The 13,739-nt window shown below is 34.0% G+C and overlaps 1 protein-coding gene across 3 annotated transcripts in view; it reads right to left on the bottom strand.

The window, feature by feature from the left end:
* The window catches only part of LOC125164137 (probable ATP-dependent RNA helicase DDX60), a 107,062-nt gene that overhangs the window by 8,357 nt on the left and 84,966 nt on the right, over nt 1-13,739 (bottom strand). For all 3 annotated transcript variants that reach the window (XM_047856645.1, XM_047856647.1, XM_047856646.1), the window contains 3 exons: nt 9,770-9,917; nt 8,308-8,450; nt 3,775-3,926 (listed from right to left, as the gene is read on the bottom strand). In XM_047856645.1, coding sequence (XP_047712601.1) covers nt 3,775-3,926; nt 8,308-8,450; nt 9,770-9,917 — 443 coding nt within the window. The remainder of the gene's footprint in view (nt 1-3,774; nt 3,927-8,307; nt 8,451-9,769; nt 9,918-13,739) is intronic.

Below are 13,739 nucleotides of genomic sequence, written 5' to 3'. Positions count from 1 at the left end.
AAACAGAAAATATGAGCAGACTGACTACCAGTAACAAAATTAAATCAGTGATCAAAAAACTCCCAACAAACCAAAGTCCAATACCAGATGTCTTCACAGGCAAATTGTACCAAAAATTTGAAGAAGAGTTAAAACCTATTCATCTCAAACTATTCCAAAAAAATGCAAGAGTAAGGAAAACTCCTAAATTCACTCTATGAGGCCAGCATTACTGTCATACCAAAAACAAGTAGAGACACCACAAAAAAAAGGCCAATATCTCTAATGAATATGGATCAAAAAAACCTTCAACAAACTACCAGCAAACTAAATCCAACAATACATTTAAAATAAATTTCATATTAAAAATAAATAAAATAAAATTTTAAGATTAAAAAAAAATAAATAAATGTAAAAAAATATATAAAAAAAGCAATACATTAAAGAATTTTTCACCATGAAAAAAAATAAAAAATAAAAAACCATTAACCACAATCAAGTGTGATTTATTCCTGAGTTGCAAGTGTGGTTCAATATTTATAAATCAACCATATGACATATCACATCAATAAGAGAAAGAATAAGAACCATATGATCATTTCAATAGACACACAAAAAAAGCATTTGACAAAGTACAACATCCATTCATAATAAAAACCCTGAACAAAGTAGGTTTAGAGGGAACGTACCTCAACATAATAAAGTCTATTTAGGAAAAACCCACAGCTAACATCCTCAAAAGGGAAAAACTGAGAGCTTGTCCTCTATGGTCAGGAACAAGACAGAATGCCCACTTTCACCGCTTTTATTCAATATAGTCCTGGAAGTCCTATCCACAGCAGACAACGAAAATAAACAAAAGGCATACAAATTGGTATGGAAGGAGTAAAACTTTCACTATTTGTATATCGTATGACACTATATATAGAAAACCAGAAAGATTCCACTAAAAATCAGCTAGAGCTGATAAATGAATTCAGTAAAGTCACAAGATACAAAAATCACCATACAGAAATCTGTTGCATTTCTATACACAGGGAGGAAGCAGCAGACAGAGAAATTAATAAATCAACCCCATTTAGAATTGCACCAGAAAACAATAAGATACCTAGAAATAAACATAACCAAAGAGGTAAAAGACCTATATTCTGAAAACTATAAAATGTTAATGAAAGAAATTGAAGACGACACAAAGAAGTGGAAAGACATTCCATACTTGTGGACTGGAAAAACACATATAGTTAAAATGTCTTTACTACCCAAAGTAAGCTAAACATTTAAAGAAATCCCTATCAAAATACCACCAGCATTTTAACGGAGTTAGAACAGACAATCCTAAAATTAGTATGGAACCATGAGAGACCCTGAATAGCCAAAGCAAACTTGAAAAAGAAAAGCAAAACTAGAGGCATCATAATTCCAGACTTCAGGTTATATTACAAAGCTGTGGTAATCAACACAGTATGGTACTGGTACAAAAGTAGATCAATAGAACAGAATAGAAATCCCATCAACAAATCCATAATTGTATGATCAATTAGTCTTCAACAAAGCAGGAAAGAATATCCAATGGAAAAACAATGGTCTCCTCAACAAATGGATAACAAATGATGTTGGGAAAACTAGACAGCAATATGCAGAAGAACGAAACTGGAAAACTTTATTACACCATATACAAAAGTAAATTCAAGATGGATTAAAGACCTAAATATGAGACCTGAAACCATAAAAATCCTAGAAGAGAACACAAGCAATAACTTCTTTGACATTGGCCATAGCAACTTTTTTCTAGATAGGTCCCCTGAGGCAAGGGAAACAAAAACAAACATAAATCATTAGGACTACATCAAAAATAAGTAGCTTCAGGGTGTCTGGATGGCTCAGTCAGTAGAGTGTGAGACTTTTGGTCTCAGGGTCATGAGATCAAGCCCCACACTGGACATGAAGCCTACTTCAAAAAAAAAAGTAGTTTTTGCACAGTGAAGGAATCAACAAAACTGAAAGGCAACCTATAAAATGGGAGAAGATATTTGCAGATGACATATCCCATAATGGATTGTATCCAAAATATATAAAGAACTTACAAAAATCAACACACACACACACACACACACACACACACACACACACACAAATCCAATTAAAAATGGCAGAAGACATAACGGACATTTCTCCAAGGAGGACATACAGATGGCCAAAAGACAAACGAGGAGATGCTCATCATCCCTTGCCATCAGGGAAATGCAAATCAAAACTACAATGGGATATAACCTCACACCTGTCAGAATGGCTACAATCAAAAGCACAAAAAACAAGTGTTGTCAAGGATGTGAAAAAAGGGGAAGCTTCTTACACTGTTGGTGGGAATATGAACTGATGCAGCCACTGTGAAAAACTGTATGGAAGCTCCTCAAAACGTTAAAAGTAGAACTACGCTGCAATGCAGCAATTGCTTTACTGGGTATTTATCCAAAGCATACAAAAACACTAATTCAAAGGGATACATGCACTCCTATGTTTATAGCAGTATTATTTACAATAGCCAAGATATGGAAACAGCCCAGGTGTCCATCAATTGATGCATGGATAAAGAAGTGGTTTATATATATATATATATATATATATATATATATATATATATAATGGAACATTATTCAGCCATAAAAAAGAATTAAAAATGACATTTGTGATGACATGGGTGGAGCTCAAGAGTAGAATACTAAGTGAAATAAGTCATCCAGAGAAAGACAAATACCACATGATTTTACTCATCTGAGTAATTTAATAACAAAACAAATAAGCATAGGGAAAAAGAGAGAGGCAAATCAAGAAGCAGACTCTTAACTACAGAGAACAAGCAGATGTTATCAGAGGGGGTGGGGGTGCAGGGATGGGTGAAATAAGTGATGGGATTAAGGAGTGCACCTGTTATGATAAGCACCAAGTGATCAAAATAAAAACTTTAAAAATATAATAAAATACATCTGCATGAGTGATCTATGAAATATAAAAAAGTTGATCAACATTTCTCAAGTGTCTGGAGTTTTAAATACTTTAATTCAATAAATACTGTTCAGAATTTTATATAAAATGCCTATTGAATTACTGACTGGTATGACAGAATGCTCCTCCCACATCCACCTGCTCAATGTCTGGGCCAATTTTTCTTCTCCCAGGTAAATCCAAGATGGTTTACCCCTCCTTACTGTTTTTGAAAATGTATTCCCTGCCAAAGAGCTAACACAACTGTCATATGCTCAGTCCTCAGATGTGTGAGTTACATACCTTTTTATATACTTCTCTCAGATAATGGTGAGCCTGGCACTGTTTCTTATTATTTTTCAGTTTTTAAATATCTCATGATGAATAAAATAGGATAGTAATAAATAAAAACACATCTGTGAGTATGCACAAATATTTATATCTGTAGTGTACATCCTTAGGTCAAGTGAGTCAGCCTAAGTCCCAAAAGTATGTTGGTAAACCACAAAAATAACACAGAGTTTGTTATTCCCTCTTGCCATTAATCTACAGGGGAAAAATTCCAGTATATTTAGTATGATTAACCTATACTTAAAATTGTAAAAGGTTTTGCCTAAAATTCATTAGGTTCATCCGTTAGATAGCAATGCAAAGATGGATACATAAATAGAACCAAAGGTAGAGGTAGAAATGAAAGAGAAAGATGTAGACACAGACATGAATGCAGACATGGAGACAGAAATAAAGGTAGAAGTAGAAATGATTAAAGAGCAAGAGAGAGTGGGGGGATAGGTGAGGATAGACAAAACATACCTGTTGTCCTGAACTAGTCCTGTCAAGGAACCATGTTTATAGAAATCAAGTGCATAAGCATTAAGTGGCATTCTTCTTCCTTGGTTATCAAATATCTTTGACCACAGCACAGGAGCCTGAGTGTGATTGATACCAATTGTGCGCAGAATGACCTAAAGAAATACAACTTTTACTGTTATTTATGTATAAAGGAAGGTAATGCTTTCTTATATTGTGCTTTGTAGTTCTTTTCCTTAATCAACATTTTTGAAGCATACTCTTCATGGTGAAGGAAGAGGGTGTCTTTCATACACACTGGTTTGTTGCTGTCCTAAGTACACCTAGATAATAGTACCTATGAACACTGTTAACCTCACAGCATACTCTTGGCAATTTCAACCTTCCAACCAGTAGAATAATAACAAGACTCACTAGGAAATAAAAGCTAATTAAAATTTTTTTCATTATCCTAATTTGTATAGGAGATACCTTGTAAAAAGAGTATCAGAGAACTGGTGCCTTGTTTAAGAGAAGAGTTCAATTGAACAACTCTAACAATTGTTAGAACACAATTACCAGAATTAAAAGGAAAGGGAGAAAGATGTAGGGGGATAAGAGAAGAAAGAGGAGAAGGAAAAGGAGAAGGAGAAGGAGGAGAAAGAGAAGGAAAAGAAGGAGGAGGGGGAGGAGAAGGAGGAGGAGGATGAAGAAAGAAAGAAAGAAAGAAAGAAAGAAAGAAAGAAAGAAAGAGAAGATGACAATGAGGAGAAGGAGCAGGAGGGGAGGAAGGAGATGAAGAAGAAGGAAAAATAAAGAAGAAGGAGGAGGAGGAAAGGGAGGAGGAGGAAGAAGAAAGGAGAGGAGAAGAAACAGAAGAAAGGGAATGAAGAGAAGGAAGAGGAGGAGGTGGAGGGAAAGGAGGAGGAGAAGGAAGAAGAAGAAGAAGAAGAAGAAGAAGAAGAAGAAGAGGAGAAGTAAGAGAAAGAGGAAGAGGATGAGGAAGGGGAGGAGAAGGAGGAAGGGGAGGAAGGGGAGGAAGAGGAGGGTGAGGAGGAGGGTGAGGAGGATGAGGAAGAAGAGGAGACAGAGGAGGAGGAAGTAAACAAGCCAACAGCTTTTGATGTCTGCTCATTTTTTGAAAACTGTATGGGGTCAACAGGAAATCTAATATATTAATCAGTAAAACTACTTTCTAAAATAATATGGTAATAGCTTGGGAAGCTCTTTTATTATTAAGAGTTTTGGAATATTCTTGGGGCACCTGGGTGGCTCAGTCGGTTAAGCATCAGATTCTTGATTTTAGCCCAGGTCATGATTTCATGGTTCATGAATTTGAGCCCGCCATCAGGCTCTGTGGTGATGGTTCAGAGCCTGTTTGGGATTCTCTCTTACCCTCTCTCTCAGCCTTCCCCCAACTTGTTCTCTATCTCTCTCCCAAAATAAATAAATAATTTTAAAAAAAGAGTTCTTGGATATTCTTATTCCATTATGATCCAGAAGACAGTTTTGACTGCAAAAATCCAGAAGATTTACATTCAAGGGAAAATGCTGCATATGTATACCAGAAATTTGCAGCAGCCCTGTTTGTAACAGTAAAGACTAGAAAAAAACACAAACAGTTTTTAATAGGAAAATAGATCAATGGGTTTTTTATATTCACACTCTGAAATATTATGAAGTAATAAAAATAAAATTGAGTTTCACATGACAACATGAATGAAACTTAGGGGCAACAGCGTTGAGTGCAAAAAAGAAAACGAAACAGCAAAAAACAACATTCTGGAAACTATGGAAACCTTTCATAAAATCAAAAGCAGCAAATATAAAAAGTGACTTTACAATATTATATTTTTAAAAGGAGCATTAAAAACACAAAATTTTGGATAACTGCCACCGGGGGAAAGGGGAGAAGCAAGGGAATAAAATAGAAGAGGAGCACATAGATCCTGAGTCCATGGGTGTTCATTTTAGTTTTATGCTTTATACCTTATCTCTATGCTATTTAAAAACATTGAACATAAATATTTAGTATTAAACTAAAATCTAACAAACAATAAAAGCTAAATATGCTTTGAGAGGTTATAACTTACACTAGGAAAGTAAATTTGCATAAAGTGAGTTGGGGAAGGCGAAGAGCATGTTGCCATCATGGAATACTCTGAAAATATCCATCAGTTCAAGATGCTACAAAATAGAAGAAATAAAACTGGCCTCCTCTCTCTAGTACACCACCAGGAACAACAATGAGTCTGAATTAGTTCATGTTCTGTACCTTAAAGATCTCTTCTAATTGACGGTGACTGTGTGGCAATAAGACACAGACATTGTACCCTATTATAACTGTATTCATGCCCTCCAAAACCCCAAGGAAAATTTTGCATATGGCAAGGAAACAGAAGTTAATGGTACATACTGACCGTAAGTTAAATTAATCATAAAATAGAGAAAAGGGAAAATTATGTCTTGTTAAAATGTCTGGTTTTCAATGTTATTAGCTATAAACTTCTTACGGAAGTAATCAATTGTTTATGATTCTAGAAATAAAATACAGGGAAAAAAAGCTTCATAAAATCTTATAAGCTAAAGTTCAATCCTCTATTATTTCCATGCCAGAGTTTCACATTCCTCCACAATCTGTAAGACACCACTCACATGAGGGTAAAGCCCTATAGCACTAGCCTCAAAGAGCTTCACATAATATCAAGAGCAGTAGTTTCTAATTCATTTTTGAACTATATACCTTTTCGGTAAAAAAAAAAAAATCCTTTCCCATCTCTTCTTTCATTAATGTTTTTCTCTCATCTTATAAAACACAAAGTCTCCTCAAACTTACTATGGTACATTTCCTTGGGGTTTGAAAACGTACAGACTACCAACAAAGAGCAATACGGCTTTCTCATCAAGAAAATGGATGACTTTACAGACTACGTTAAAAACACTTTTTTTCTTTTAAATTAGGTTGTTTCCAACTATTTGAATTCAACAAAATTAAAGTGGATCTAATTAAGCTATTCATTAAGAGCACATACAAAACATATTTGTGATAATAGATTGCTAGGTGATTTGGCACAAACTCGGAAGGAATTAGAAGAATTGTATACCACTGTTATAACAAAAGTTGCTCCGTTCTGAGCTACTTATCTATTTGAATAAGGTTTCTCAGAATTCAAATTAAGATTTAATTCTGGAACTCTGTCTCATTCTAAAAATAAGTAAATATTCATCCTCAGTTGTATGGACTAATTTTAAAAGAAATAGCTTCGTCCATCCCATTCGTATATACATTTCTAATACAATATTAATTTATTCTTAGCAATGCTTCTCAAAATTTGTATTATATTTAAGTTTCTGTAATAAACAGGAAATAACCATTAAACTGTAACTGCAAACTATTTAAGCTAAGAAATGTGTCAGGTAGAGTGACTTCATGTTTAAAAATATATTACATTAAGGTAAAATTATGTAGGGGAAGGTACAATCTAAATACAAGAGAAAAGAACTATGCCATATTTGAGATTGTTAAAAATTTTATTCTTGACTGCCTTTAGCTTTATAATTATGGTTATTCAAATGCTTCAGTATTCATATTCTTTTTTATGTATTAAAATGATCTGATGGCTTTATTTTAATTTAGCAACATTTATCTAAAGCTGGAAATTGTATCATCAGAAATTATTTGAATTTATGATTAAAATGCATGTGTCGACTTAAAATGCACAAGGGTCTATTTAGGTTTTCAAAATTCTTTTAAGTGATACTGGACTATTTTACATAATAGGGGACTATCTGATTTTGGACTAGGATGGAGTTTTGACACTAGCGTTAAACCATAATATCAAATGTGACAAAAGTTTTTTTCTTCTCAAACCTTGTGTTAAAATATAAATTAAATTTCTACGAGTTTATTCCAACATTCAGTGGGTTGTCCAGCATATTCCCAAGGTGTCTAGTTCTTTACACTGCATTTTGGACACTAGTGATCCTGAATATATATGGCATTGACAGCATCTATAACAATACTGGGAAAGCTTGAAGATAGTTTTATATGCTCTTTTCATGGCAAACTTGCACCAATCTACAAAGAGAGAAGGGAAGTGGTATTACTGGGAATTCTGCATAATGGAGCAGGGTCCCTCAGGCCAACATTGAAAAGCTGAAATCATCCTGGCCTCAAGAGTGACATTTCCTGGATAATTCTGATCATACACCTGAAATTTTTTTTCAATTTGAGAAATTTGAATCCCTTCTAAATAGCCTAGAAGTATAAGTCCAATTCTTTCTCCTTTTTAAAAACATTTTTAAATGTTTGTTTATTTTTGAGACAGAGAGAGAGAGAAAGTGCAGGGGAGGGGCACAGACAGAAGGAGACACAGAATCCGAAGCAGGCTCCAGGCCCTGAGCTGTCAGCACAGAGCCCTATGCCGGGCTCGAACTCACGCACTGGAAGATCGTGACCTGAGCTGAAGTCAGATGCTTAACCGACCGAGCCACCCAGGTGCTCCAATCCAACTCTTTCTTAAGGATCTTTTATTTATAAACCCCATTTCCACTTACATGGTTTGGAGTATTTGGCTGAAACAAATCACCATCAGAGTTTCCAGAGAGGCAAGCAAATGGAGAAATAGCTACTCTTCCTTCTTTGCAGTTCATCAAGTGAGACACAAGTTGGGAATCCTCACATTCTTTTCCTGTGAAATCTTGCCATAACAGGTTGGGATAGATTAATTTTTAAAAATCAGACAAACTGTTGAGCTTTATGCACCTATACTAGACCATGCTGCATAGGGAGTCCTTCAACTTTCCAGGACCGACATCAGACTGAGATACATCACATAAAGTGAGTGGTACATCTGACATAAAGTGAACAGCAGAGAATTCATTCAATAAATGTTAGCTATCAATATAATTATCAATGTAACATTTTGCATACTTCAGTTTCTTGACCACCAAGTAATGAAAGACTACATTTAAATTGCATAATCTTTTAATAGAGAATTACTGTTATTACCTTGGTGCTTTTTCCTATTGAACTCAGATCTGGCCTCAGAATCCTTCCAAGAGTGGGTGTTCCAAGAGACCACGATTAGTAGGTTTGAGAATGGCATGCGAGAAGAAATATTCTTTCCATTCTTACTCTTAAAAAGCACCAGATTATGCATTCAGTGTTCACTCTAATTTGCAATGAAGGCAGAATATTCATGCACTCCTATTTTGTCTCCTCTGGGATGCTTACAATGCTTCACTGTTGTCTGCTTTTGTTCATGCTGCTCCCACTTTAATAGGGCCCAGGAAGCTATGGGCCCTGCTTCCTTAACTTTTTCCCAGTTGAGGAGTTAGGGTATAGTGAAACTAGGAAATTACTACTCATGGCTCAACTCTTTTCCTTTATCCCAGTCAGTTTTTCCTGTTTACTTTCCCCTAGAAGATTTCTATCCAATAGCTTATGAAAAATAACAGCAAAGATTAATGTGTATACTATGTGCTTAGCACTGTTTTAAGGTATTCACATATATTAACTGAATTACTTAAAGATCACCCAGACAAGGTAGGTAATGTTATTTTCTTTTTTATATATTTTTTGAGAAAATGGAGGCATGAATATGAATTCATTTGCCCAAGGTCTCACTGCTAATAGCAGCAGAGCCAGAGTTTGGACCCAGGCAATCTGCCAAGAGTCTGTGTTCATGAATACTACCCATATTTCCTCTCAAGAAAACAAGTGACAGAATAGCCTCTTGTTTCTCTTCATCTTACAGATGTCCTTAATGCATGTGCCAGGCTTGCCCCAAAAGCAACCTTTAATCAAGATGGGTTTACAAATGACTCTATTTAATTTTATTCTCCATTACCCTTCTGACTTCTAATAATCAAGAGTTTCTTTCTTTGGAAAGTAGAAAGAATCCCCTTATTTTAAGGCAGACTGATGTTTCCCAGTCTCTACCCTTCCTCTGGGAAAAATATTCTTAGAAAAATTACTTTTTCTTTCTAATCCACAATGGGGCTAGGATATACTTACTTATTTTTGACAATGGGAGTTGATATTCCTGTTTCATATCAGCCAATTTAGAAACACTTAGTAGGAAGGAGGCGAAGTCTTTTGTAACGTTCATGTTATACTCATGTAAGGCATCATTAAAATCCTCAGGAAGATCCTCAAGGAACACCTAAGTCAGCAAGAAGACCATTAAGAACACCTAAAGGCCAACTATTTTTCAGAAAGATCTATATATCTTTCTCAAAAACTGAAACTTTGGAAGAATGGCAAAGAACACCGCAATATAATTCTGTAGTTACCTATTTATTCAACAATGTAACTGCTTCATTCCTTCATCTGTGAAATTAAGGTAAAGTTCATTTTTTGTTTCTATATGCATTTATAAAAACCAATACCCTCACTCTCAAAAATTTGCTTTCACACTACTTCATCGACACCCTCTTTTTAAAAATTTTTTAAGTTTTTATTTAAATTCTAGTTAGCTAACATAAAGTGTTATATTAGTTTCAGGTGTGCAATTTAGTAATTCAACTCTTTTGTAAAACACCGGGTGTTAATCACAAGTGCAGTCCCTAGTCCCCATCATCTGTTGCACCCATCCCTCCACACACCTGCCCTCTGGTAACCATCAGTGTGTTCTGTATAGTTTGAAGTCTGTTTCTTGGTTTGTCTCGCTCTCTTTCCCCCTTTGACACTTCTTTTACATTACACTTCTGAATATTTCAAAGAATCTAGTAACATGTTTCGAGAGCAAACAACAATAAAAAGTAGTACACTTGCATGCCTGGAATAACTCTCACTTGGTTGGGAAGGTTTTCAAAACCTCACCGGATTCATTTTGTCAATATTTTGCTAATTATTCTTGCACCTACATTCATAAAAGAGATGCATCTATAGTTTTCCTTGTTATAATGTCCTTGTAGGGTTTTGGTATGAATTTTAGGTTTTTCTCCAAAAAGAGTTTGTATCCTCTAGAAGAGTTTGTGAAAAATTGGTGGTATTCATTGAATGTTTGAAAGAATTCTCCAATGAAATCATCTGGGCCTGTTTTTGTTTGTTCATTTGTTTTGTTTTCATGGAGATTTTTAAAAACAATTGATCACACTTCTTTGATACCAGACACTGAGGACTTTTTATATCTTCCTTGGTTAGTTTGGGAAAGTTGCATTTTCTAGGAATTTTCCCTTTCTGTACAAATAGCCAGATGTCTTGGCATAAATCATTCATAATATCCCCCTTTTGTTCTTTTTGATGACCAAAGTAAGATCTGTAGTAATGTCCCATTTTCCTTCCTGATATTTGTAAAATTTACCTTAAGTTAGATTTTCTATTTCATTTGTTTGGTTTCCCAGCTTCTTAAGTTGAAAATTAAATCATTGATTTTTTTTTCAGCTTCTATTCTTTCCTACAATATGATTATAAGGCTATAAATTTCCCTACAATCACTGAATGAATTGCATCTTGTATGTGTATGCTTCTTTCACTATTTAATTAAAATATTTTATAATTTCCATTTTTTGTCCTATATGTATTTTTCTTATTTTAATTTTTTAATTTTCTTTTTTAAGGAATTTAATTTATGCCCAAAATGTATTTTATCATAGTAAACATTACAAGTACAAATTTTTTTTAAATCAAATAGTGTTAAAAGGCTTACAACTACATGAGGTCTCTGTATTATACCCATGCTTTCAGTCTCAGAACAATGTTAACTCTTTTGCTATTTCTTCTGATGTCCTACATGTATTTGGAAATGAATCTGTTAATTTTCAGACACTTAAGGTGTTTCTGATTCTTCTGGTATTGATCTGGCATTTTCTGACCTGGCATTTACTTTCAAACTTTCTTGGACTGTATAGCTAAGATGTGATTTGTGTAAACAGCATATAATTGTGGGGTTTTTTTCCTTAATACAATCTAAAAATGTTAGTATTTTACGTGATGCATTTAGCACATATATATTCAATGTAGTTACTTACACAGTTGAGTTTATATATACTATTTTAGTATTTGGTTTCTATCTTGACTATATATTATATATTATTTTCTCTGTTCTTCTCTTTTTTTTATCAGTTTGTCTTCTATCATCACTTATTTGTGCATTATTTTGCTAATCTTTACCCCCAGAGATTACAAAATACATCTTTAATTTACATGACTCTTAATACTGCAAGAACCTTAAAATATTCAAATATATTTACTCTTCCCAACACCTGCATTATAAATGTCATGCATTTTAGTTATGTATATATATTATAAATTTATTATAATACATTACAATTATTTTTAGGTACAGTAGGTATTATCTACCCACACATTATCCTTTCTAGTGCACTTCATGCCCTGTTATATTTTCAAGTTTCCCAAGTTTAGATTTTTTTGTTTGCCTAAGGCATATATTTCTTCTAGCACATACACAAAAACTATTAGAACTGATTAGCAATATTAGCAAAGTTGCAGGATACAAAATCAACATAAAAAATTTGTGTTTCTGTACATTAAGTATTTGAAAAGGAAATTAGGACAATCTCATTTACAATAGCATCAAAGGAATAAAATATTTAGGAATAAGCTTAACCAAGGAGGTGAAAGGTCTCTACACTAAAAGCTATAAAACACTGCAAGAAATTATAGGGGACACAAATAATGGAAAGGCATGCCATGTTCATAAATTGAAAGAATAATTACTATTAAGATGACAAAACTATCCAAAGTGACCTACAGATTCATTATAATTCTTACCAAAATCCCATGGCATTTTTTACAGAAATAGAAAAATAATCCCAAAATTCATATAGAATCACAAAACACCCTGAATAGTCAAAATGACCTTGAGGGGAAAATAAAACAAAACCAGAGGCATCACCATTCCTAATTTCAGAATATATATCAAAGCCACAGTATCAAAACAGTATGGTACCAGCATAATGAAAGACATATAGACTAATGGAACAGAATAGAGTCCAGAAGTAAATCCATGTATATGGTCAGCAGCTCTTTGACAAGGGTGCCAAGAACACACAGTGGGGAAAGGATAGTTTCTTCAGGCAAAATTTGATATACACATATAAAAGAATGAAACTGACCCTTACCATACACTGTACATAAAAATAAACTCAAATGGATTAAAGGCTTAAAGAAGACCTGAAACTATAAAATTCATAGAAGAAAATATAAGGACATGGGTCTTGGAATTTTTTGTTTGTTTTTTTTTGTTTTTTATGACACAAAAAGCATAGGCAACAAAAATGAGAATAAACAAGTAGGATTATATCAAACTAAAAAGCTTCTGTACAGCAAATAATAATAATAATAATAATAATAATAATAATAAAGCAAAAAGGAATTTCCAGAATGAGAGAAAATATTTCTAAGCTATCTATCCGATAAGGGGATAATATCCAAAATATATAAGAATATTCTATAACTTAAGAGCAAAAAAAAAAGGGGGGGGTAAAGGACATGAACAGACACTTCCCCAAAGAAAACATGCAAATGGCCACCATATATATTAAGTCACTCAACTTTTAATGATGGGTATTATCAAAAAATCAAAAGATAAGTGTTGAGGGGAATATAGAAAAATTAGAATTCCTATACACTCTTGGTGGAAATGTAAAGTGGTACAGCCACTATGGAAAAAATTTGAAGGTTTCTTCAAAAATTAAAAATAGAACCATATGATCCAGTAATCCCATTGTGAAGTATATATCCAAAATAATTGACATAAAGCTCTTGAAGAGATGTATGTACCCCCATGTTCACTGCATCATTATTCACAATAGGCAAGATATGGAAACAACCCAATGTCCATCAACCGATGAGTGGATAAGATAATATGGAATATACCTACAGTAGAATATTATTCCATCTTAAAAAGGGAGGAAATCTGGGGCACCTGGGCGGCTCAGTCAGTTAAACATTCAACCCTTGATTTCGACTCAGGTCATGATCTTATGGTTTGTGGAACTGAGCCCCAAGTCATGCTCTG

Source organism: Prionailurus viverrinus, chromosome B1, assembly GCF_022837055.1.
Source record: "Prionailurus viverrinus isolate Anna chromosome B1, UM_Priviv_1.0, whole genome shotgun sequence".
Taxonomy (NCBI): domain Eukaryota; kingdom Metazoa; phylum Chordata; class Mammalia; order Carnivora; family Felidae; genus Prionailurus; species Prionailurus viverrinus.
The sequence above is the reverse complement of the archived record's forward strand: the minus strand, read 5'-3'. Positions and strand labels throughout refer to the sequence as shown.